Source organism: Podarcis muralis, chromosome 6 (assembly GCF_964188315.1).
Source record: "Podarcis muralis chromosome 6, rPodMur119.hap1.1, whole genome shotgun sequence".
NCBI classification, from domain to species: Eukaryota; Metazoa; Chordata; class Lepidosauria; order Squamata; family Lacertidae; genus Podarcis; species Podarcis muralis.
This window is the reverse complement of record NC_135660.1, coordinates 14,495,377-14,522,095: the sequence shown is the minus strand read 5'-3', so window position 1 is coordinate 14,522,095 and position 26,719 is coordinate 14,495,377. Positions and strand designations below refer to the sequence as shown.

Here is a 26,719-nt window from a genome sequence, read left to right as displayed (position 1 = left end):
TGCGGGTTTCGGCAGTCCGCAAACCGAAAAAATGCAACCTGAAGTGGCTGTAACCCGAGGTATGACTGCATATATCTTGTACATGCCCAAGATGAAATGCGTACAAGCCCTGGCATGATGCTCCATGATACAACCACCCTGTGCCCAGTTTTATAAAATGCAGGGTGCGACTTTATACAGTTTGCTTGTTCGTATGCCTCACAACAGCAAAGTTGTCTGGGCAACATACCGTCATAATGAAAAAACGTTAAAATTAAATGATAAGCTACTGCCCTTTCAGTTATTTTGTGGTTTTTTAAGTATAATTCCTGTGCGCACACATGTTTTTGGCATGCACGTGGGTTTCTGCCGCCGAGCCTCTGCGAGGAAGTAAAGCAGACATTTTATAAATAAATAGTAGATGAATAAGTTGTGTGGCTTTCTATAAAGTGTTATTTCCAAATTTCAGCAGAAACCGGTCATCCTTCCTTGTCTCCTGTTTCACAGCATTTACCACCCCCACCCCCAGTATTTGGGAATCGAAAGTTTCCGAGATACCTAGCTACCAGCCATTGTGTGTGTGTGTCTGGACCTGATCCCTGAGCAATCTTTTTTTGTTGTTGTTTGTTCCCCAAAGGTGTACAAGGGAGACGAGACGACGTTCCAAATCTCAGGCCTTCAGACGAACACAGACTACCGATTCCGCGTGTGTGTTTGCCGCCGGTGCTTGGATACCTCACAAGAACTTAACGGACCTTTCAGCCCATCTGTTGCCTTTCTGCTCCAGCGGAGGGAGCTGATGCTCACGGGGGAAATGGGGAGGATAGATGACGCAAAGACGAAAAGTATGATGCCTTCGGATGAACAGTTTGCCGCCCTCCTAGTCCTCGGCTTTGCCAGCGTCTCCATCTTATTTGCCTTTATACTACAGTATTTGTTTATGAAGTAAAGAGTCCCATTACAAAGGTATCATATTAACTAATGCTACGCATTATCCACATTATCAGATATTCCTCTTATTTTATTTTATTTTATTTTCTCCTTCTCTCTTCCCCCCCCCCCCAGTGGTGTTTTCCAATACATTTTATACATTTTTCCTGGATTAACGTGGGATGGGGTGGGCATAGGGATAAAGCCCTATTTAGGAAATACTGGGAGTTCGGGTGTTCCTTTTCGAAACTCAGAAGACTAGGAAGTGGTCAGAAATATCCAGGGCAGATACCAAAAGCAAGTAGCCTGGTTTGTTTTTTGCCTTTTTTATTTTTATTTTTTTTAAATAATCTATTCTGTATTTGTTACTTTGCTTTCAATGGATTCAGAAATGTAACCAATTTGCCTTCACTTTCTTGGGGTTGTTTTCATTTTTCGTTTTTGTTTTTTGCTAACATCATTGCAGTCTTTTAAGTTGCAAGTTTTATTACATTAGAATAACTGCTTTCCGCTCTTCCGCATCTACAAGCCTTAATCACCAAGTATAGCATTGCGGTTAGAAAGTGGCGTTCGGCGATACACAGTGTTGGACAAAAACAGTAATTAATCAACTTTGCATACAATGATATCCACTACATTTTCCTCCTCCTTCCCTCACCCCTTCCTCTCTCCCCCCCTTCTTTCTACATTGTTAAAAAAAAAAATTTTAAACTCCGCTACATTATCAACTATATATTTAGCACATTTCAATCCAAATAATTTATCCTGCAACATGAAGTTCATTTAAAAAAATAATAATAATCTCTTTATTCCAGTTGTTTGCGCACTATGAGCTGCCTGCATAACAGATCCGATAACCAGATAGCTTTATAAGTGACAAAGCATTACAGTCCCTACCATTTCTTTATTTTATTTTATAGCGGTAATTTTAAGAGGGCATTGTGCAATAGTTACTCCCATGTCCAGCTGGTCTTTTTTTAAAAAAAAAGAAAAAGAAAAAATAAAGCTGCTTTTAACTTGTTTGCCTTTGTATATACTCTTAATCCAATCACTAGATATATTCACCTTGATTTATATGTTTAGAACTGGCGAGAGAGAGAGCTTGCTGCCTTTGCTATTTATATTAAGTATTATTACCTTTTTGACGTTAAGTAATTGTTCAGTCAGCCACTTAAGAGGGGAGGAAAGAGGCGCCCATCTGTGTTGGGGAAACCTGGGAATGAGGCCTCCTCGGACGCATAATTTGAATGTGAGGCATTGCAGAGCGCCACGCCCTGCTCCTCTCCCAGGAAGCGCCTGCCGCGACGAAACGCGGGATGCGACATTGGCGCATTGCAAGATGTCCTCTAGCCCCACTCAACTTCTCGAGGCTGCTGCTTCCTGGGCGATGTTCCGGGGCACACACATTGCACCACCCATGTTGCAGTAAGTAGGGAGAAACGGAAGAAGAGAAGGCAGGGCGGCCGCTAGCTTCAGTGTGCATCCCATAATATCTCAGTCCAGCCTTAAGCTTGTGCTCTTCCCACAGGAAATGTGACCCATTGCGAGAGCCAACGTCAGGGTTGTGTTGTTTTCTTTTCTTTTCTTCCTTTCGGAACATTGTCTTTACATCGCTGGCCCTGATGGCCGTGTTTATCCAGTCCATCAAAATCCTTGATATATGAATCATTGGCTTATTTACACAATATCAATGTTGTCCAAGTGCCTCAGGGATATTGATAGGCAGGAGGGGCGAGTGGATTCCAAAAGGGCGCGGCAGACACAGGGCCAGGAACTTCCCCCTTGTAAACGCAGCCCCAAGTCGCAACGGACTCGAGTTGTGTTTCTGCAGCGCTTGCACAGGGCAGACACCTGCCTCGCGACTCCTGGCCGGGCAGGGCAGCTGTCGGAGAAGCTCCAACACTTTGTATATCCCTGCTTTTTAAAAGGAGAAAACAAACAGAAATAATCATTTTGTATATTTTTGCTGTCTTTGGTTTGGCTTGGCTCTTCTGTCTTCTATGTTAGCTACGACGCAGTGTCCCTGTAGTAGCATATATTCCCATAACCAAAGTAATGGGGGAACCAACATTATTTTTGATCTAGGTTTATTTATACTATATACTGCATACAGTACTTTAAATGCCAATTACAGTGCAATCTTATTATTTATTGTAAAAAAATAAAATAAATAAAAAGTGTACTTATGTACTAAATTTCCCCCGCCCCCTTCCTTTGTAGCATGTTATATTTTCAATTTTATTTTATTTTATTGTCAGTTTTTGTTTTATATAAGTGTAGGTTTACCGACATCAGCATTCCTAGGATTATTAACCTTCTTACACTTTTACTTGTGCATTTTTTTTTTTTTGGAAAAAATAATGGGAGTGTCTTAGTATATTAATTGCCAAAAAGAACGAACCCCTCCCCTCTGATATGGGGCCTGGTAAGCCAAGCATCTTGCTGTGTAATGGCTTTGAAACTGAATTATCTGTGGGGTTTTGTCTAGTATCAGAGCTTGTCGAATTATACGCTTGATCAACGACCGAAAAGTTTACATGTAGCCAAAACTAAAGTGAAACGAAAAACATGACCATCTCTTGGAAGGACATTCTAAGGTTTGACGAATTATTCTTTGTGCCTCTCTAGATGTAGCAAACTAGTACAAAGGTTCTGTATCTTGTTATTGACTATCGTTAGTTTATAAATTTGCCTAGAAAACTAATGGTATTGAGCTTAACTTGCCTCTTTCTCTTCCCCACTTCCTTTGGCCAAAGTCAATGGCTTGTCAAATGTTCCTAGTGGTGTTTATATGTGTGTGTTTTAATTTAAATTTATTTCTTGTATGAAATTTGGGTGACCACAAATATAAGTTCCAGACATGTTGTTTTGGTGAAATTTTGTCTGTTTAAGGGGAGGGGGAAGTGCCCCTTCTAGAAAAAGTTAGTTGTGCATAAATTTCATTGAACTTAACAGGAGAAGCGAATCCTGGGATGTTGGGCTCCCATGGCTTGTAATGTCTAAGCAATGTATCACCCTTGGTCTTCGCTGTAGCTAACTTTTATCTGGAGTGGGGCCAGCTGGTTTTGAAATCTGATGATTGGGAAAGCCCCAATTTTGTAGAGGTCCCTTTTCCCTCCTCCACTCTTCCTCCTCCTCCACCACCCCCACAAAAAAAAATCTGGTTCACTACAGCAAAAATCTCCTAACACCTTTAAAACTGAGTGGGAAACAAACTACTGTAAACTTTGTAAAGGCGCTCTAGAAATTGAGATTTATACATTTTGAGTGTTTAAAAATAAAAGATATGGAATTGTAGTTTTACATAAGGTTGAATAAATGTGACGAGGAGGGAAGTCTGTAATACTTTATTATCGAGAAAGTATTTAAAATAATTTGTTACATATTTTTATTGTAGTTTTGAAAATCAAATGTCTCTTCCTTAGCCCTCTCCCCCCTTTCACACACACTGCCATGATCCATGAAATATCGTGGGGTGACATGTATGGTTCTCTTTGCAAACACTGCCATTTATGCCATAGGGATTGACTAGAACTAACCTCTCTGATGCAGGTGTAGAATAAAAGTGTTGCAAATCCAAATCATTCCTGATTCTGCCTCCGTAGACAGCAGACTTGATTCTGCTGACGGCTTTGTTATATTTCCTTATACTGTACGTCTGTCCCGGCCCAAAATCAGTCTCAGCTGTGTACAGGCAAGCTCCCCATTCCCAATCCTGTAGACTTTAAAGGAAATTGTAAAAATAAAAAAATGCAAAGTGGGGAAAGTATTTTAAGAAACTATTTAAGAGGAAAAGAAACATTTTTATATTATCTGCCTTTGTCCTTTATGAACTTGAAATGTTGTAGTTTTCTAATCCTGTTTTCGTCAGCGACAGTAAATCAGTATTCACTGTTATCATGGGAAAAGTGCCCTAAATTGAATGTTTCCGAACATTATCCTTGCACAATTCTTTAAATTGAAAAATAAATAAATGATAATAATAAAAGGGTTGGTTTTTCTTTGGGGGTTTTGTTTGTTTGTTTGTTTGTTTTTTTACCTCACTAATAGGACATATACATTCCAAGCTTTTCAACTCTTGAGAGAAATAATCATAAGTTTTCTTGTATTGTAAATTTAACTATTTCATACGCATTGTATTAAAACTGCCATATCGATTTTAATGTATAGATTTTTGCAAATATTACGCTATGTATGTATCTGTATCTGTAGTGTATATGTAATATATTTATGCCCAATAAATGTTTTAATTCTTTATTGATAGCAAGATTCCTTTTTCTGTGGCTGGTAGCCACCGATAGCCTTTTGAGTAGGTTGCAGTGGCAATGAAAAGGGCCAAGTCTATTGGGCTGTGGTCAGTGGCAGCCTTTGAGGCCAGTCCTGCTCGTCTTGCTAAGTGGAGAACTTGATCCATCTCCTTCCCTTCCATTGCGTAAGTCTCAAGGTGTTAAAAACTTGTCAACGAGCTCATCTTCTACAGATTCAACAGTGTGTTGATTCCAATCTCCTCCCATGTGTAGCGAAAGACAGTAGGGGGCTGCTGTAGACCCTACGTTGCATCCTTTATGTCGGACTCATGCCTGGCTCCCTGGGAGGTAGCTTTCACAAGGAAACAACAGGGGGGGTGAATGCTTATGAGCAATCAAGGCCGTCTAAACAAATGTCTGTTTTCAGGATCAAATTTAGCACTTTGAACATCACTGTCGCCTTCAAGAAGTAGGTTCTGAGAACACACTCCATTCTCAGGGCTGCGTTTGGGTGACCTGGTACCATTTAGTGTCGTATCTGGTGTAACTCTATGCAGGGGCGTACCTAGAGGTTGACTAGGTTCAGTGGCGTAGCATGGGGGGCCACCAGGGCGGTTGCCCCAGGCAGGAAATGGTTAGTGGGCACAAAATTTCAACACCCGGTGCTGCCTCAACACAGCTCTTCTGTTGCTTTGCTGCAGTCTCCTGGGTGACGCAGACACTGCTAAGCAGTTGAATGTACATGCATACTCCATCTGTTTCCCTCCCACCTCTCTGTGCGGCCCCGGGTCCTTGCAATCCATGCTACACCACTCGCCTCCACCAAGGGTACAGGCCTGGGAGCGGGTCACAAAAATTGTGCCTCTCCACTCTAGCTCAGAATGGGCTAGGAGCTATCCACGTGCTCCCAGGGCTGCTGCTCCCCTGTTGAAAGGATGGAGGTGGCCCCAATGTAGCTCCTTGCCAAGACCACAAGGGAGCCCGGATATTATTCTGACTCTAGAGACCCCAGCTTGCTTTATGCCAGCTTCTTGTGCCTAGGGTTGTTCCCCCAGAGTGGTCTGATTTAGTCCAGGCTCCCGCATTGTGCTGAAGAGGCACGGGCAGCCTCAGCCTGGCTGATAGGCTTTGCAGTGAGTAATGGAAGCCTCCACAGTGTGATGGGAAGTTCTTTCTGGCTCATTAAGCCCTGCAACCTTGCTGAAATTGGCAGCAAGGAGAACGATTGTAAAGGTAGGAACTTCAGCTGCAAAATGTGGAGGCAGCCAAAGTGTCGTCTCGGATGCTGTGCACTGCAATTACAAGGTTGCCTCCAGACTGTCCTTGTTTTGTGGGAGGGAATTCAGGTGCAGACCAGAAATTTAGGTTTGCGCAATTAAAGAACTCTTGTCGCCCTGGTACAACAAATCCACTTTTTTTGTTTTTTTGTTTTTACTTGTAGTTAGGAAATAGATGGGGGAAAGTGTGGGGTGAATGGATGGTTAACAGAAAGATGTATAAACAGACCATAAGCAAATTGGGATGAATGCTCCTTGTCATATAACTGCCCTTCAAACACACCAGAACTCAGTAAAGACCAGACATGGTCTAACCTCCCCATAAGCAAATCGGGATGAATGTGTAATAAATACCCATATTTTTCGCTCCATAAGACGCACCTAGTTTTTAGAGGAGGAAAACAAGGAAAAAAATATTCTGAACGAAACAGTGGATGTATGATTTTTGTGGTTCATGCTGTGGCTACAGACATGATACGTGATTTGACAGTGAGTTTGGGGTAGCCCAGTGCAAAAATCCTGAGAATCCTTGTGGATCCATGCTTTGTAACCACATTTTTGCGCCATTGCGGCCCCATGAAACAGTGGATTTTTGGGGGCAGGCTGTAGCCATGGACATGCTATGTGATCTGATGGTGAATTTGGGGTGACCCAATGCAAAAATCCTGAGGATCCATGGGCTTTTACCACCACCCCTCCCAGGCAGCCTCCTTTATCATCGCTAGCATCCCTTATCTCCCTCCCCATCGCTTGCCGATCAGCTGCTCAGCGGCTTTGTTTCAACACCCCCTTCCCTCTTTCTAAAAAAAAAAAAAAAGGCACAATCTGCTTTTCGCCCCTAAGCAATTCAACTCCAGGGACCACGCATTCGCTCCATAAGACGCACAGACATTTCCTCTCTTTGGAGGAAAAAAGTGTGTCTTATGGAGTGAAAAATACGGTCGGTCGTAGGGAAGAGACAAAGGACTCGGGGGTTGCAGGGACGAGCCATATGAAAAACAGTTTGTCAAGTGAAAATGACGGTGACATTATTCATGGGATCATTACGGATGGTGGCTAATGTTTTGCCGGGGGAACGGAGACCGCTGCGCCAACCAGCCTTGCAAAGTGGCTCAGGGAGGGCGGCATGAGGAGGGCACAACAGCCACGTGCCCCTCGACCCCAGCTTCGCAAATCTTCTGTGGTCCTACATTTTGCTACAGCGGCAGAACACCCATTTCTTCAAGGCAAGTCAATGAATTTCCCATCCAAATCCCCCTTCAATGAATGCACTTCCCATTAACCACCCAGCCAGGTATTTGGTTAATTTGCACCACATCCCAAATAAGTTCCTCTTCTGTTAATTTACACACAAACACACCAAGCCCATTCCAAATCAATTCCCCCCTTTCAGGATTTTCTGCAGCCAGTTTACTGAGAGTGATTTGATCCCTTCATCTTCTCTGAAGGACGGGAGAAGGGGAAAGAATATGCATCGCTTGGGTGAGGGGAGGTACGAAAGTTGCATCGTTTTCAGAGGAAGGGGGCTATTCCATGAGATGGCCAAGTTGTTAGCTGCCATAAGAATACAGGGAGCTGCTGTCTACTGAGTCAGCTCTGGTCTATCTAACTCAATATTGTTCACACTGAGTGGCAGAAGCTTTCCTGGGCTTTCAATAACGGACAGTCCCAATCTGACCTGGAGATGCCATGTGTCGGACCTGGGACCTTCAGCCGGCCCAACAGATGCCATATTGCTAAGCTACGGTCCTTCTCCGGAAAAACATAAAAGTTTGCACAATGGTTTTCTTTCTTTCATCTTGTTTATTGAGGTTCCTCAATACCATTTACCGGAAAGGTTAGGACAAGCAACAAAGAAGTTGAAATAGCAGAATTAGTGGCAGGATTAAAGCAGAGTCGTCATCCCCACACAAACAGTTTCAAATGTCTGAGGGCTTTGATTTTGTTTCCCCTTTGGAGATACTTGAAAAGCAATGTTTTGAAGCAACAGGTGAAGGCAAGTTTTTAGCAAGTTAAAGGCACATATGTTCATATTAAGCTGTTTTTGACATTTGTAAAGGTTTTTCCCCATGGCTACTGTGAGGGATTCGATGCTTTATAGATAGCAAGGCCTTAGGCATCAAAACGCATCATGCAGGCCACAAACCATGATGAGAAGAAACCAGATTCTGCCATCCATTACACTTGAACCATCTCATTTACACGGCCAGTTGGTTATGTCGAAAAGAAGTGTTGAGGTTATAGGCACTTGGGACTAAGAAAGATGCTGAGGGCAAACCTGAAATAAATGTAAAAGCTTGCTTAGATGTTATTCCAGTTGCATGATTTGAGATTCGAGAACTCTGGAGGACTGCGAGTTGACAGAACAGCTGTAATTATGAGGCACGTAGGGAGAGAGGCCTCTTAATTGGATTAAGTACCAATATCTCCATAAGATCGAAAAAGAACTGCAGGTGACTTTCCTTGCTCCCTGTGCCTCTGGGTAAATCTGCGGGAAGAATGGGGATGGTCTTGTCTGCGTGAAAGGACTCTATGAATTGAACAGGTAATATAAATAAATAAAAGGAGGCGAGGTGTGAGGGATACTGTCCAGCTCAAAATAACTTGGGGCTGACCCCCCACCTCAGGACAGCCCCTGGTCCCTGGCACTTGTTGTGCCTCAACAACACGAGGTTTGAGACCATCCGCTGACATCTTTCCAGCAAGCATCCTGTGACAAACTGTCAGGTGACATACTTGTTTGTGTGAGTCACCCCTAAGCGGAGATCACCAACATTTCCGTGTAATTTTTATTTTATTTTTCCTGAGCACCAACATTTGGCTATGATTAGGATGAATATTGCAAACCTGGCACTTCTATAGTAAACAAAAAAAGGGTAGGGAGCGAAGGTTCTCACTGGCCATTTTCAAACATTCATTGCTGACATTCTGTTCACTCATATTGAAAGGCAGCAGCCCTCTAGAGTAGAGTGTGTCAGCTATTGTATAGAAAGGAGCTGCATCGTTTTGATGTGTGCGTGTGAGTGAGAGAGACAGAAATGAATGGATACACTTTTTGGATCTGTCAGTGACCTTAGGGCTGTCCTGAGACTTTAATGTTTACTTCCTCTCCTTCCCCCTACTGCTGAATCGTGGATTGTTGTTGTTTAGTCATTTAGTTGTGTCCGACTCTTCGTGACCCCATGGACCAGAGCACGCCAGGCACTCCTGTCTTCCACTGCCTCCCGCAGTTTGGTCAGACTCGTTTTGTAGCTTCGAGGAATTGTGGATATCCTATGCTTATCAACTCTTGACAAGATCGCATTCACTCACCCACTCTCACAGGTGCCCCACTCACCTGTAAGAGTCCATATTGCATCCCCCTCAATCCACAACACTCAGCGAACGTCTAGGTCCACACATCCCTCCCCCTTGTATACAGATGTTTCCAGAGCCTGGAAAGCAAACTTCAAAAAGAAATGAGTTCTGGCTCAGCTTCTTCAACATGTCCAAAAAGGGATTCCAGTTCAGGATCGTCCATTTACAAAATGAACTAGCTTAGTTCACAGCTCGGTTGATGTTCACCCAAATGATCCTCAGCAAAAAAAACAAAAAACTTTCAGCATTCAGAATGTTACAAGCTACTGTGATGATGCATAAAACATACTTAAGGCGGCTGCAAAAGCATCAGAACACAAAGTAGAATGCGAATGATTTAATCAAGTCCCCACAACAATTGTGATCTTTAAGCGCCCAGGGAATTTAAAGAGTAAAAAACAACAACACATGTAAGAGGCTGGGCTTGAAGATCAGCTAGAAATTGTTCAAAGTTCTTAATTCATGGTTGGTTCACTCAGCAATTATGGGAGATTGCTTTCAGGTGCAGTTCGGAGATTCTTGAACAAATTCGGTGAATCCAAACGAACTCATCCCAAGCTCTGGAGGTGCCCCAGAGACACTGGATTCTGCGTTCATGTTCCCTGTTCTTTGGCCGGTTTACATGTGTGCATCCGCTGCCGTTTGGCAGATCGGTGGAGTGATGATCAATAGGTTTCGTTTGAAAGAGATGCAGGATAAGAGAGTCCCTCTACCTTGGGCATGGTCCTGACATCTTCGTGGGATCTTTGAAATGGGCACAGGAAATGAGCTCTGTGCATCATCACTCTAGAATTTCCTTCGTTGCCCTTCCTGGACTCTCTGTAGCACCACACCCCATCCTGGCTCTGGCCAGCTCCTGCCGCTTACCCCACCCTGAGCTGTTTACCAGTAAAACACAGCCCTATTAGCTCATGTCCTGCATCTTCTGGATGGCAAACCACCTTTCTTCCCAGTGACAGAGAATCACCGAAAATGACAGAAAAGGTAGGGATTTTGTCTCTCTCTCTGCTGATGTTTATTATGCACAAAACTTATTTCATAATGCACTCTCCACTCCACAGAAAGCTCTGCAGATAAGGGCATTGGAAGCTGCCTTCTACTGAGCCAGGTCATTGGTTCCATGTAGCTCCATATAGTCTACACTGACTGGCAGCAGCTCTCCAGGGTTCCAGACTAGAAACATTCCCAACCCTACCTGGAGATAAAGGGGGTTGAATTTGGGACCTTCTCCATGCAAAGCAGATGGTCTACCAGGGAGCTCCTTTAACCTGAATATATTTCCCCTTCTATTGTGGCTTTAGGTGACGGCTAGGTCCGGTCGGCGGCGTCATGTTTGTCTGACACTGGACTCTGCCCACACTCGAGACCCTCCCTCCTTCAACCCCGACAGCCTTTTCTTCCTGTGTGTCTTGATGCCGAAGAGCCTGTAAGCCGCCTTCCGGTATTTCTTGGACATGATATTGTACAGGATTGGGTTGATGGCGGCACTTAGGTAGAAAAGGACAAAAGACACCAAGTTGCAATATTGGCTGATGACGGCTATTTCCAAGGATCCGTCCTCAAAGGATTTGGAAAACAGGTAACGTCCGAGGTGGAAAGGCAACCAGCAAAGGATGAAAGCAAAGACCACCACCGCTGGAAGAGGAGGAAGGAGAAAAAGAGAGAAGACGTTAGGGAGAAATGGAGATACCATACTAATCGCTAGCCGTTCTCCTTTCACCCTGCTGATTTACAGAGGCGGCGTAGAAGAAGTAGTAGTAGTAGTTTGGATATGATATCCCGCTTTATCACAACCCTAAGGAGTCTCAAACTGGGACGCAGGTGGCACTGTGGGTTAAACCACAGAGCCTAGGACTTGCCGATCAGAAGGTTGGCGGTTCGAATCCCCGCGACGAGGTGAGCTCCCATTGCTTGGTCCCTGCTCCTGCCAGCCTAGCAGTTTGAAAGCACATCAAAGTGCAAGTAGATAAATAGGTACCACTCCAGCGGGAAGGTAAACACCGTTTCCGTACACTGCTCTGGTTCGCCAGAAGCAGCTTAGTCATGCTGGCCACATGACCCGGAAGCTCTACGCCAACTCCCTCGGCCAATAAAGCGAGATGAGTGCCGCAACCCCAGAGTCAGTCACAACTGGACCTAATGGTCAGGGGTCCCTTTACCTAAGGAGTCTCAAAGTGGCTAACAATCTCCTTTCCCTTCCTCCCTCCCTCACAACAAACACTCTGTGAGGTGAGTGAGGCTGAGAGACTTCAGAGAAGAGTGACTAGCCCAAGGTCACCCAACAGCTGCATGTGGAGGAGCAGGGAAGCGAACCCAGTTCACCAGATTACGAGTCCATTGCTCCTAACCACTACACCACACTGGCTTCACTGGCATAAGATAATAGTGAAAGGCCCAGCTAGAAATCTGGTGTTGGAAAGCTGGTGTTGGAAATCTGCTGGGAAGCAGGAAGAGGAGGCGTAGTTTGCCTTAGAAAAGTAGCAGCTGGGAGGGGCTGCTTGACCCTTCCACACTTTCGTGGGCATCCATCTTCGCCTGCTACTTTTCCCTGCAACACCACAAATACCCTTTCTGCAGAACTGCACCCAAGGGGGCACGACCCATAACAACAGGATCCCCCACCCTGGAGCGTAAGCCAAGGCGAATTCTCTCTCTACCAGCACATAATAAATATTCAGCACTTACTCCACATAGTGGCGGAGGAGCCTAGCTCAAAACAACAGCTACAACAGGCCAACAAAATAAAACTCGAAAAGCAAGTAGCGACCCTAAAGATGTGGCCATACCACTATTACTACTGCTCATAATACAGGTGACGGCAGATTTGTTACGTTCCTGGGTTACGTTCCTGGCCCAGTGAGCATTGGCTAAGCGTGCATAAGTTCGCTCCACCCCATTTCCCACCAGAAAAGGGGGCAGGGCAGGAGGAGGACGCCTTGTATAAAATGCACACCCCCTCCAATTTTGCCTTTTTTTGCTGTCCTAAGAAAAAGACCCCAAACATGTAAAGTTATTATTAATGGATTTTATGTGCCGTAATGGTGCCCTAAAGATTGATATTGAGGAATTTGGAAAATAAAAGTATGGTATCAGTGGACGGACGATATATGACATCCCTTGTAATTTATGAATGGACTGCTTTACAGGTGCAGAGTCTGTATGGATAAATACAATAACATTTGGGATGAATGAGTTTATACAAAATGTGGTAGGCTATTAACATTTACATAAGCACTAGGACAATAATACTATGCCAGTTTATACAAAAATGTATGGGATTCTCCTATATTGCCTCTCTTTTTTTGCTTTTCCCCCTCTTTTACATGTACCTTTGTTGTTGTTTTTCTCCCTCTCACTTTTCCTTCTTTTCCTCCATGTATCACTTTATTTCTTTTACTTGAAAGCACTTTAATAAAAATATAAATATTAAAAACCCAGAAAAACAAAATAATAACAATAAGTTATTATTAATTGCGATAACTATAGTTATAGAAGTACTGTATATTTTATAATCATCACCTGGAGGGGGCTGAAAATCATGAGAGCTGAACAGGAGTGAAGGGGGAAAGTTTACTGCATGCACACCCTGTCCTGCTGAGAAAAATCCCTCGGTAAGCTGAAGTGAAGCTTTAGAAGGGAATCTCTCATTAGCACCCATGAAGGATTTCCTCTCAACCAGTGCTGGCGTCTGCAGTGGGAGTTTCCTCACAACCACAACAGGAGAGGCGAGGGTTAACCCCCCCCACACAATTTTTCTCCACACCTGCTCTACCTTGATCCCCGATCCTCCTCCCACAGCTGTTTTTTGCAATCTGCAGCTCAGTTCCTCTGCTTGCTAGATGCAAAGATGCACTTAACATCACGGGGAGTTCGGCTCTCAGGGCTCGCGTGAAAGCTGTGCAGCGTTTTTCAGAATGAAATCCTGTATCAAGGAGCTTTGTGCTGGGAAAACTTTGCCCCATCCCCATTTTGAAGGTTTTCTTGCGCCAAAAGGCCCTTTTGTTTGAATTAACGCTATGTGTTTGACCTGCTCTTTATGATGTGGTTCCCTGTTTCTGTATTTTCCTTGCGTCTTATATTTGCTTTACACAACATAGATGGTATCTATATGACTTAGTAAGGGACGCAGGTGGCGCTGTGGTCTAAACCACAGAGCCTAGGACTTGCTGATCAGAAGGTCGGCAGATAGAATCCCCGCGACGGGGTGAGCTCCCGTTGCTCCGTCCCTGCTCCTGCCAACCTAGCAGTTCGAAAGCACATCAAAGTGCAAGTAGAGAAATAGGTACCACTCCAGCGGGAAGGTAAACGGTGTTTCCGTGCGCTGCTCTGGTTCGCCAGAAGCAGCTTAGTCATGCTGGCCACATGACCCGGAAGTAGTACGCCGGCTCCCTCGGCCAGTATAGCGAGATGAGCGCCGCAACCCCACAGTCGTCCGCGTCAGGACTGAATGGTCAGGGGTCCCTTTACCTTTACATGACTTAGTAGTATAGAAATAAACCCTACACAGGGGTGAGGAAGCTATGGCGGTCCAGATTTCAGGACTGCAGCTACAGGCTCTCCTGGCTAGGGGTGGATGGCTGTTCTAGTCCCACAACATCTGGGAAGCCACAGGTTCCCTGCCATAAAATAAGGTTTGGGCTGCAATCCGATGCACACTTCTCCGCAAATAAGACCCACTAAACACAGCCAGACGAACGCCTGAGTCCACATGCTGTTAATTGGAGCCAAAATTCATGGAGACTTGCATTTGCCTAGGAGCTCTGGATTAGGAAATGTTACCTAAACTGCATGCCAAATATTCTGCCATATATTCATTTCTCTCTTCAATGTTCAATTCTTTATAGCTAAGAAATGACTAGGAACAGCACTAAGATCTTGGACAGTGGGATTGTTGTCCCTAGAGAAATGGGTTCCGTCCAGATTTTCTTTTAAGCCCCAGAGTCAAAACATAACACACAAACCTCTCCTCCATCAAAGGTATTTACTGTATTTTTGTGTATAAGACTCAAAATTTTTTGGAACATGTTTTGGGGGACTCAAAATTAAGAAAATGGGGGAGATTGCCCCCATTTATAAGACTACCCCCTCCCTTTTTAACATTCTTTTTTTTAAAAAAAAAAAGCTAGTCTTATACACGGAAACGTGCGGTAATCTCCTTGCAATCCTGAAGACCCCTCTGCCCAGTTCTTATGATGATAAATCAAGCAGTTTTTCCACAGTGCAAACCTCTGCATGTCTACTCAAAAGTAAATCCCATGCAGCTCAGTGGGGCTTACTCACAGTTCCAGAGAAGTGTGTCTAGGGTTACAGCCCTACTTGCCCAGATTTAATTTAACAGAACAAACATAGGCCACTCTGTAGTAATTTATGGCAAGTAGCAGACATTAATAAAAATGAAATTTTAAAAGAAATCTTCCTTTGCATCGCCAGTGTCAGTTTAATTTCTTCTACGCAGAAATCAAATAACTCTGCCAAGTGTGCAGGCACGACTGCAGTGATTATTAGGCTTTTTTTCTAGACTGCCAGCCTCTAACTCTTCCCTGGGAGTAAAGTCTCAGTGAACTCAATGGTGTTCAAAACTCCCATTGTTCTAGGCGCATTTTGCGACAGGGGATTTCATCAGTTTCTGAGCTCTGGGCACAGTACTGCACCTAAGATTTCAGATTAAAACTGCAGACTGGAAGGAAGGTAAAAGGTAAAGGTACCCCTGCCCGTACGGGCCAGTCTTGCCAGACTCTAGGGTTGTGCGCTCATCTCACTCTAGAGGCCGGGAGCCAGCGCTGTCCGCAGACACTTCCGGGTCACGTGGCCAGCGTGACAAGCTGCATCTGGCGAGCCAGCGCAGCACACGGAACGCCGTTTACCTTCCCGCTGGTAAGCGGTCCCTATTTATCTACTTGCACCCGAAGGTGCTTTCGAACTGCTAGGTTGGCAGGTTGGCAGACTGGAAGGAAAGGAGGACCCAATTTCCAGCTACTCTCTGAAGACTGGAGAAGAGACCCTCTTAAGAATATTAGGGGGTGGGCAGGGGAAGGACTAGACCAGGTGAAAAATGAACGTAATATTTTTGAACCTGCAGTTCATTCATTCTCAGCTTTGCATTCTTGTTATTTTAAAAAAAAGTGTGCCCAGACATTCCATTGTTGCGCCCATAATCTAGGTTTAAGGCACCATTCGGCTCCTAGCTTTCATATCTCAGATTCTAACACTGGTTAGATCTGATTAGATATGCCTAGGATTACGCAGTTTAAAAACAACAGTTTGTGGAATGAATTCTGTAATGACAGTTGCCTGAGGTGACCGAATTCGGCAAGGGCCATGTATATTTAGCACTTTTAATAGTAACTTTACACGTTTAGGGTGTTTTTGTTTAGAACGGCAAGAAAGAAAAAAAAGGAGACAAACTTGGAGAGGGTGCATTTTATTACGAGAAGTCCCACACAAATATATCCATAACTTAAGCACTTATTGATAAAGTCTAGTATAAGTAGTTTCTGTGTTGGTTACGGGTACCTGGATCCAGAATTCTTTGTATTACGTTTATTTAAAATATTTATATGTGGCCTTTCAGAGGATCTCTGTGTGCATTCATTAGTGAATTTCTATGCATAAGTGCATCGGGCATGTGAAGCTGAGTCAGATCTCTCTGTCCTCATAACTGTTCTGTCCTCAGCTGTTGAAGTAGAAATTCACTACAAACCGAGTTAATGGTTTAACAGACTCGATTCTTGATGAAGCCTGGGAGCCCGAGCAGAGTCGAAATAAACTTCGCCAGCTAGGACCCAACTGAGAGACAGCTCTCTCTAGGACATGGCCTCCAGGGTCATGAACATTTCTCATAAAGGGGCCACATGCCGGGCATTTAATTGATAATGCAAGCATTACAATAACCTAAGAGAGCCAAAGGACACAGGAAGAGCCTTCTGGACCAGACCAGGGTTCATATTCCCACTTGGCCATGAAATGCACTAAGTGACCTTGGACCAGTCACTGCTTCTCTACCTAACCTACCTCACAGGGTTGTTGTGGGGGGGGGAGACCATGACCACCACCTTGAGCTCCTTGGAGAAAATTGGGATATGAATGCAATAACTAAAAAATAAAAGGTGTAGTCGACTTAACCAGTAGAAGCTGATGATAGGTGACTGGGAGTGGCCACCAAGACTTGAAAGACCATTCTTGAAAGACCTACATTGGCTCCCAGTACATTTCCGAGCACAGTTCAAAGGGTTGGTGCCCTAAACGGCCTCGGCCCAGTATACCTGAAGGAGCATCTCTACCCCCACTGTTCACCCTGGACACTGAGGTCCAGCTCCGAGGGCCTTCTGGCGGTTCCCTCACTGCGAAAAGTGAGATTACAGGGAACCAGGCAGAGGGCCTTCTCGGTAGTGGCACCCGCCCTGTAGAACACCCTCCCATCAGATGTCAAGGAAATAAACAATTGAAGGCAGCCCTGTTTAGGGAAGTTTGTAATGTTTGATGTTTTATCGTGTTTTTAATATTCTGTTGGGAGCCGCCCAGAGTGGCTGGGGAAGTCCAGCCAGCTGGGCGGGGTATAAATGTTGTTGTTGTTGTTGTCAGTCCTTGCCACAGAGGCCACCTGGGCCTCCAATGATAAAAATGGTTCCGAGAATAACCCTGAACAAGAACTGTCCAGTGGTTAACTATGGAAGGAAGGGGGAAAGGAAGGAAGGAAGGAAGGAAGGAAGGAAGGAAGGAAGGAAGGAAGGAAAGATTTTCAGGAAAGGAAATCATATGGACCTTCTTACTTGGTCCCAAGAGGTCCCATCAGTATTGGCACTCTGCCGTCTCCTGAAGACACATTGATCCCACTGAATACCAGTTGAGGGAGAAGCATAGCATGGACAGGCCATTGCCAGTGTTGCGACGGAGGAGGAATCTCTAATCTGTTGGAGCAGTATGTGCCTGCAGTGTAAGCTTGCGCCTGTCCTGGCACGTGATCCGAGGGAGGCTCAGCTCACACAGTGACAGGCTCACAGCACCCAGAGAACGCCGTGACTGATCAGGGATGCACACCCAGGTCTTCACTACTAAAGTAGATGTTGGTGCTGCAGCCCAGTGCTGGGGCATCTGCTTTGCAATGGAAGGTCCAAGGTTCAAGACTCAGCATCTCCAGGTAGAGATGGGAGGGACTTCCTGTCTAAACCCTCAGAGAGCTGGTGTCAGTCAGTGTAGACGGCCCAATGGTCTGACTTGGTATATTGTAGCTTCCTTTGTTCTTTAAGTCCAACCATCTAGCCAATACAACTGAGGTGCCCAGCATGGTATCCTCCAGATATTGTTGGACTGCAACTCCCATATTCTCTCACCGTTGGCCATGGCTGCTGGGGCTAATGGGAGTTGGAGTCCAGCAAATATCTGGATTCCACACTGGCGACTTCTGCTTGCTTTACATGCTGTGGGATGCCATGCGCTTTGAATTTCACCACGACGCCACTGGTATTGCCCACATGTGCCGCTTCTGGACTTCCCTGAAGCATCCAGTTGTGAAACTGATAGACCTTTGATCAGAATCCAGCAGGGATCCTTTCACATACTTGTTATGCCTGGGAGTAGTGAGAGAAATATACACTGCAGAGGCTCAGAGGCTATTATCATAATTAATAATAGCATTTCCATACACTCAGGAGCTTCAGTCCTAGTTTTGCTCCTCCATTTGAGTACAAATCGACGTACAGGAGGAGCTGATCCATGCATTCTATGCCATTTGCACCGAGCCTGCAAGCACACACCTGAACATGTGTGCACATGAAGGCTCCTGCATGTGGAATCTGCAAGGCTCCATTTTCAAAGGGACCAGACCATGCACACAGGAGCCTATGTGTGCTCAGTTACGCATGTGCTGGTTCTGTGCAAACTCTACCCCTTGAAAGCATGAAAGAGGTGCCAAAGATATCTTCCCAATCAGCCCTTTTACAAGTGTTCATGCGACCCAGAGCAGGGCTTTTAGTGTTGCTGCCCCTGTTCTGCAGACCCTTGTTCCTTTTGCAACACGACAGATGCCTGCTATTTGCACTTTCCAGAAACCATTGAAGATGTTTTTTGTTCTGACAAGCCTGCCCAGCTGGATGAGCGAGTCTCTGCCATGGGTGTCTAATGGATTTTTCATTAAAAAAACAAAAATCTGTCACTATTTTCTACATTGTCTTAAAGTGTTTTAGCTGCTTTAGCTGCATTCTAAACATTGCCTCGAGATGCGTGTGGAAGGCAATTAAAATATAAACACAATAATTCCAACGAAGTCATATTCAGAGTAGACAGAAGCTACATTCGCACCATCTGTTCAAAGTGCTATGATACCACTTTAAAAAGTCATGGCTATCCCACAAAGAATTCTGGGAGCTGTAGTTTGCTAAGGGTGCTGAGAGTTGTTAGGAAACCCCCCTATTCCCCTTGCAGAGCTACAGTTCCCAGAGTTCTCAGCACCCTGAACAAACTACACCCCCCGCCCCCCCATTTGACTGTGTAAAGTGGGATCACCGTGCTTTAAATGCGCAGCATGAATGTGGCCCCAGTGAAATCAATGGACTTAAGTTACCGCGAGTGTGACTGACGCTAGATATCACCCCTTGTAGCTGGTCCAAAATTTCACATCTCGGGTCTACAGCAGCAGGGTTTCCCAAACTTGGGCCTCCAGCTAGGACTACAACTCCCATCATCCCTATCTAGCAGGACCAGGGGTGATGGGAATCGTAGTCCCAGCTGGAGACTCAAGTCTACAGGGACACACTGGTCTACAGGGACACACCATGTCAGAAACGGAACCAAGATACCCTTACCTAGCATTTTCACCGTCTGACGGTTGTACTTGTCCCGGATGGATGTCTTGGGCCCGATGTCCTTCTTCTTCCTCCTCCAGAGCTTCCTCACGATGAGGCTGTAGAGGACGGTCAGGCAGAATACGGGCAGGAAGAAGAAGATGCTCGACGTCCACACCATGATGGTCAGCAGCCCCGACTGGATGGCGTACTCCGTGGCCCGGCACTCGTTGGTGTCCGACGGGTTGGTCCCGTTCTCGTGCTCGACCCCGACCAAGACGAAGATGGGCCCGGCGCTGGCGAAGGATACGGCCCACAGCACCAGGATGACCAGCTTGACTTTGCCCTTGGTGACGACCACCTTGGCCCAGAGCGGGAAGCAGACGGCCAAATACCTCTCCACGCTCAGGGCCGTGATGTTGAGGATGGTGGAGTACGTGCAGCTCTCGCTGACAAACTGGAAGAGCTTGCACAGGAGGTCGCCGAGGTTCCAGGGCCGGTACTGCCAGAGGCGGAAGAGGTCCAGGGGCATGCAGAGAAAGATCAGGAGGTCCGAGAAAGCCATGCTCGACAGGTACAGGTTGGTGGTGGTCCGCATGTCCCGGAACCTGGAGACCACCAGCATCGTCATCACGTTGCCCAGGATCCCGACCACAAAGAGGAGCATGCAGGTGATGGTGACGCCGGTGAGGAGAGGCGCGGGGAAGAGGTGCAGAGGGTACTCGGGCAACGTGTCGTTGTCGCCGACGTAATCCATCGCAACCTGCAGGCTGCTCTCGTTGTACATCCCCAGGGGCTCTCGCCGGGGCACAGGCTGGGCTGGGGCGGTCTGAAAAGGCTACGTCAGCTGCTGCTCATGCCAAAAGCGAGACAAGGGAATCGTGGTGGCGACAGCGACAAATGCGGGAGGTGCTGTATGGAAACAAACCAATAAACTGGTTAGGAGGAGGCCTGGATCTAAGGCATGGGTAGGCAAACTAAGGCCCGGGGGCCAGATCTGGCCCAATTGCCTTCTAAATCCGGCCCGCGGACAGTCTGGGAATCAGCGTGTTTTTACATGAGTAGAATGTGTCCTTTTACTTAAAATGCATCTCTGGGTTATTTGTGGGGCATAGGAATTGATTCATTATTATTTTTCAAAATATAGTCCGTCCGTCCCCCACAAGGTCTGAGGGACAGTGGACCGGCCCCCCGCTGAAAAAGTTTGCTCACCCCTGATCTAAGGGCTTAAGTCCCAGGAGGAAAGGTGTTGGTTGGAGCTTTGTGATGGAGTTCAGCAAAGGAAGTCATCGCCAGGTGTGCTGGTTGGGCTTTTCCTTGCTTGAGATCTTTGAGCAGAGGCTGGACAGCCGTCCATCCGTGATGCTCTGAGCTCTGGTTTCCCTACACTTAACAGAGCGTTAGACTAGATGACCTACAAAGACCTCTATAACAACCCAAACCAGATGAGCAAGGCGTGTGGGAGGAGGGGTGTGGGAATCAGAAGAGAGCCTGAATCTCAGATAAAAGCTAAATTCCAAACTTCAGGTGACCTTCCATTGAGCCCACACAACTGATAAACCAACTCATGTGGAATAGCAGTCGCCCCCGATTCCTGATGGGTAGGCAGAGTCAGACTCACATGTGCCTTAATTCACTTGATTGCTCTACACCTGGCGATGGCTATTGTGTGAAAGGGAGAATGGACTCCTTTGGAAAGCATTGGTGGTCATAATAAGGACAAGACAGGACCGGCACAACCTTTCTGCCTGAGGTGGTCCATTCACATGCAAAAGCCATCACAGGATGGATGCTGCAGTAATCAAGCGATAAGTGTACACCTTGTTTCTATGCCTTTATCTAAATACAGTGGATGCTCAGGTTGTGAACGTGATCCGTGCAGGAGGCACGTTCGCAACCCGCAGTGTTCACAACCCACAGTGCCGCGTCTGCGCACACACGGGTTGTGATTCGGCGCCTCTGCACATGCGCAAAGTGCGATTTAATGCTTCTGCGCATGCGTGACCGCCGAAACCCGGAAGTAACCCGTTCCGGTACTTCCGGGTTTCGACGTGTCCGTAACCCAAAACAAACACAACCTGAACCATCTGTAACCCGAGGTATGACTGTATGTAGAAACTGCACTTTCATAAAAACAACAACAAGGTGCGTGTGTGAACTGGGCTGCAGAATCGAAGCTCTGGGGAAACCGAAGTTCATCTTTTTCCCAGCAGGCAATGCCATCCATCCATTTAGGGAATCTCTGTCTCTTTTAGAGTATGGGCTACGGAAGTTTTAGACTAATGGACTTTTGATAGCAGCATGTATTATTTGACTTAATTCGAAATGCGGTCAGCTAGCCCAGCTGCGTTTAGAGACCCTCCGGCTCATTCTGCTGAGTGGAGTCCCTGGCAACTGCCCCAAAGTCCTGTCCTAATGGGACCATCCATTGATGCAACCCAGAGCACAGCTCTGGCATTCAGGCCTCTCTACCTGCTGCAGGAGAAGGCAAGCCACTGCCAGCAGAAGAAATCTAATTGCTGGTTTTCCATGGGCTTTCAAGAGCCAGGGTGTGTAGTGGCTAGAGCACTGGGTCAAAAGCACAGATACGAGAGAGTTCAAATCCCTGGCTGGCTTTGGTTGCATCGTTCTTCTCTCTCGCCCTATCCTACCCTTGTTGCAGAGTTTAGCCTTGTTGTCTGCCAACCTGGTTTCCTTGAAGGAAGAAAGGCAGGGTGTAAATCATGCACCGGTCATGCACCGAAAAGCCATGACTCTGCCACTCCTTTGCCACCTGGGCACAGTCGAGCCACATGTACAAAACCATTTGAGCAACAGGTACAGTTAGATTACATGTCCTGCAAAGAAGCATAGTCGGAAGGGATCCTTATTCTAGTCCAACGCGGGAATCAAGTGGCTTAAAAACCCCATGGCAACTTCTAAGCATGCGTTGATGTGGGGAATCACAGGACCACCTTTTTGCCACTTTTTAAGCCCCCACCCCAGCCAAATCAGCAGCGCCAGTTAAGAAGCAGTAGGCAAATCGATCCTTTCAGGATCCTTTCTACTCCCTCTCCAAGCAACAGCCTCCCAATGGGCAATGGCTTGGGAATCCCAAAGCTGAAGGAGGTTGCCCCCCAGCGCAGCAGGTGCACCTCATTTTGAAGCAAGGTAATGCAGCCTTGTCATCAGACACTGTGAGATCACTCGAAATAGCAGCGCACATTACAGGCTAAAGAATGCCCCCTCCTCACCATGAATCCTAGCGTGCAAGTTACCGAAATGACCACTAGCCTGATTTTTATTTTTTTTAAGGAAGCTCCCTCCCCCTTTTAACCGCTCTAGTTCTCTTATTAGGAACACACAGAGTCAGCCCATTTGGTCTCCCTAGGCCAGTGCTGTCTACACTGACCGGCAGCAGTTCTCCACGCAAAACAACCCTACCTGGAGATGTCAGGACTCGAACTCGGGACCTTCTTGTGCATGCAAACCCCTGAACTACGCAGCCCCTTCCTTCTTTATCCCAGCCGCTTCTTCCGGCGTGCTCCTTGCACCTCCCTGCAGAAAAACCCTTGGGCAGGCGAGTCTCCCTCTGAGCATGTGCAGAGCGCCTCCAAGCTGGGGAAGAAGGGTCGGGCTTGCAAGACAGGCGAGGTCCAGGCAGCTCCCGGCGGCAGGATCGAGGGCGGAATCGATCCCTCCTGTTCCCAAGCCTCCGAGCGGCGATGAGCGACGGCGCCCGGCGCGCCCTCGACGCGTCTCCACTCCGAGGAGAAGCAGCGCGAAGCGAACCCCTCTCCGCCCTCGCCGGAGCCGGCGACTCTGCCCGCCAACCCGCTCCTGCCCCGGCGAAAGGATCTCCGGATCCCCGGCCTCCGCCCCGACGGCTCTGGCGAAGGAAGCGGCGGGTGCCGCGTGCTGCGCGCCGAGACGACGAGCCGGTAGGGGAATGAGGCGCGGGAAGAAATGAATGAATGGATGAAGGAAAGGGGGCGTGGGGTATTGGCGGAGAAGCGCGTTCACACGTCACGCGGAACACGCCGCCGCCGCGCCCGTGTCGGGGCGAGAGGTGGGCGCGCGCTCTCGGCCATTCGCGCGGGGCGAGCGTTTGTTTGTGGACGCGCGTCGCCGCTGCCGTTGAACGTAACGTGTGAACGGCGATTCTGGTCCTAAAGGGGGCGTGTGTGCTCTGAATGTGCCCTGTCGTCCGTCCGTGTTCTGAGTGTCCGCCAATGTTCGTTCATTCATTCATTTATTCTGTTTCCGCTCTGTCTTTACTCCAGAGGAGCCAATGCGGGTAGCAAAAGTAGATTAGGGGGGGGGGGGAGAGGTATTAGACAAATCCATACCAGACTGGCCACCGTGGGAAAAGGATGCAGGACTAGATGGGTCTTCTGGTCTGATCCAGCACGGCTCATCTTAGGCTGCAACCCAGCGACAGAGAGATAGCATTCAATGAAACGCAGTGCGCGTCAAAACTAGCATTTAAAAAAGCACTCGCGCACAATGCAACGCAGTTAAAAGAGAGGGGGCGCCTTCAGCAGCCCTGAGCCCTTTCTGAAAGAAAATGGTTTGTGTGATAACGTGCATAAGGAGAAATAAATTGTGTTGTTGTGTGTGCCAATGAGAAAGGAAAGTATAGGTGTTTGTATCAAGTGCTAAACTGTATTTGTGACTCGAAAAAGACTAATGGAGATGTTGTCAAGAGCAGAGAAGTTGCCATTTGGCAACTGCGTGCTCTGGGGATTTCGAAACAGAAAAGAGGGGAGTGTTGGGGGGAAAGACAGAGCACCGGGAGACAGAGACATTCGCAGAAGCGGCTTGCAGCGGCGCAGGGTGAGACACAGCACTGCTATTTTACGTCATTCGTGTACCCATGTACTTGTGAATTACTAAAGCAGCAGGGAATGGGATGATTCCAGGGCTGCATCTTAATAAATGTGTGCCCACAATTAGCACCTGCCCTCTTTTGTCACATGCCTATACCAACTTCGCCTGGCCGGCCAGCTGTGACAAAGAAGTGATGCTCTAATAACCTTGGAGCTGGATTACTGTAACCCATTACATATGGGGCTGCCCCCTCCCGCCTGCGCTGTTAAGATCTTCAAACGAGAGGTATTTCTCCAAGTCCCACCAGCTGCTGAAGCACATTGTGTTGGTATGAGGGAGGAGGAGCCATAGCTCTAAAATGTCCTCCCCAGGGAGGCTTGACTCCTGCTGAAGCTACATTTATTTTATTTTTTGGTACCAGGGTAAGACAATTTTCTCTGCAGAAAGCAGAGCCATCACCTTGCCAACAAAGGTCTGTATAGTAAAAGCTATGGTTTTCCCAGTAGTGATGTATGGAAGTGAGAGCTGGACCATAAAGAAGGCTGAACGCCGAAGAATTGATGCTTTTGAATTATGGTGCTGGAGGAGACTCTTGAGAGTCCCATGGACTGCAAGAGGATCAAACCTATCCATTCTTAAGGAAATCAGCCCTGAGTGTTCACTGGAAGGACAGATCCTGAAACTGAGGCTCCAATACTTTGGCCACCTCATGAGAAGAGAAGACTCCCTGGAAAAGACCCTGATGTTGGGAAAGATGGAGGGCACAAGGAGAAGGGGACGACAGAGGACGAGATGGTTGGACAGTGTTCTCGAAGCTACCAGCATGAGTTTCACCAAACTGCGGGAGGCAGAGGAAGACAGGAGTGCCTGGCATGCTCTGGTCCAGGGGGTCACGAAGAGTCGGACACAACTAAACGACTAAACAACAACAAGACAATTTTTCAGTTATATCTATCTATCATTTACCATCTATCACGTGTCTGTATCCTTGTACATCACCCTGGAAATCACCAGATCTGGGGAAGCCCTGTAGCTCTGTGGTGGTGGAGCTGCTTGGAATGCAGAAGGTCACAGGTTCGATTCCTGGCATCTCCAAAGAATCCTTGTCTGAAATCTCGGAGAGCCACTGCCAGTCAGGTAGGCTACACTGAGCTAGATGGACCAGCAGTCTGACTCAGCCTATGTTCTGTGTTCAAAATCAACAGACTTGTAGAAGGGGCCACAAGAATTGTCTTGTCCAACCCCCTGCAGTGCGGGCATTTTCCAACCAGCATGGGGCTCGAACCCATGACCCTGAGATAGCTCTACTGGACTGAGCTATCAAATTATTTCTCATGGACACACACAACAGCCTGCTATAGTGACTACAACACACTGTTCCTTGCAACCCTAAAGGTAAAGGGACCCCTGACCATTAGGTCCAGTCGTAGCCGACTCTGGGGTTGCGGCACTCATCTTGCTTTATTGGCCGAGGGAGCCGGCGTACAGCTTCCGGGTCATGTGGCCAGCATGACTAAGCCGCTTCTGGCGAACCAGAGCAGCAGACGGAAATGCCGTTTACCTTTCCGCTGGAGTGGTACCTATTTATCTACTTGCACTTTGATGTGCTTTCGAACTGCTAGGTTGGCAGGAGCTGGGACCAAGCAATGGGAGCTCATCCCATCGCGGGGATTCGAACCGCCGACCTTCTGATCGGCAAGCCCTAGGCTCTGTGGTTTAACCCACAGCGCCACCCGCATCCCTTTGCAACCCTAAAGCAGTGCTTTATTTAATCTGTCCTGAATCTTCCAACACTCGGCTTCCTTGGCTGCCCCCAAGTTCTCGTGTTATGAGGGAGGAAGAGCAACTTCTTCCCTCTATCTGCTTTCTCCTTGCCAAGCCTGAATTTATAAACTTCTGCCATGTCACCTTTGAAGCAACCTGAGAAAGATAATTTCACTCGATTCCCTGCACCTGATTACCTGATTCACACACCGCGTCGCTTGAGAAAGGTCACTGTGTTATGTTTCTTCCAGCAGAAACAAGCAAAGGTGTCTCGTGACACCTTAAATGAAAGACAAAGCAGTTTTCTCATGGCGCAGAGATGCGCAGCGTGTTGTCCTAATTTAGCAGTTTTACAGATGCACATGAGTGCAGAGACGAACATGCATAAACAACGGGGTCAAAAGGGTACAGAATGCTCTAGGTACACTTTGTGACATCTCTGTGCAGGGCTCAGCTAGAAATATCACAAGCTGTGATTCCCTGCTTTCCCTGGCCATTTGGACCCCCTGTTCATTAATTCCTTTATTTCTCCAACAGAGCCAGCCTTACCATTAAGCAGCGTGCGGAGCAGCTGCCT

At 46.9% G+C, this 26,719-nt stretch overlaps 2 protein-coding genes across 2 annotated transcripts in view; one reads left to right on the top strand and one right to left on the bottom strand.

Annotated features, from left to right (window-relative positions):
* The window catches only part of FNDC3B (fibronectin type III domain containing 3B), a 263,394-nt gene extending 258,228 nt beyond the window's left edge, over positions 1 to 5,166 (top strand). The window contains exon 26 of the mRNA XM_028731578.2: positions 617 to 5,166. Coding sequence (XP_028587411.2) covers positions 617 to 928 — 312 coding nt within the window. The 3' untranslated portion in view covers positions 929 to 5,166. The remainder of the gene's footprint in view (positions 1 to 616) is intronic.
* Positions 5,167 to 9,895: 4,729 nt separating this feature from the next.
* Positions 9,896 to 20,466, bottom strand: GHSR (growth hormone secretagogue receptor). Its single transcript, XM_028731579.2, has 2 exons — positions 19,591 to 20,466; positions 9,896 to 11,425 (listed from the first exon to the last, which is right to left on the bottom strand). Exons 1-2 carry the CDS (start codon positions 20,354 to 20,356, stop codon positions 11,118 to 11,120), a joined length of 1,074 nt encoding a protein of 357 aa, XP_028587412.2. The 5' UTR covers positions 20,357 to 20,466; the 3' UTR covers positions 9,896 to 11,117.
* Positions 20,467 to 26,719: the final 6,253 nt, after the last annotated feature.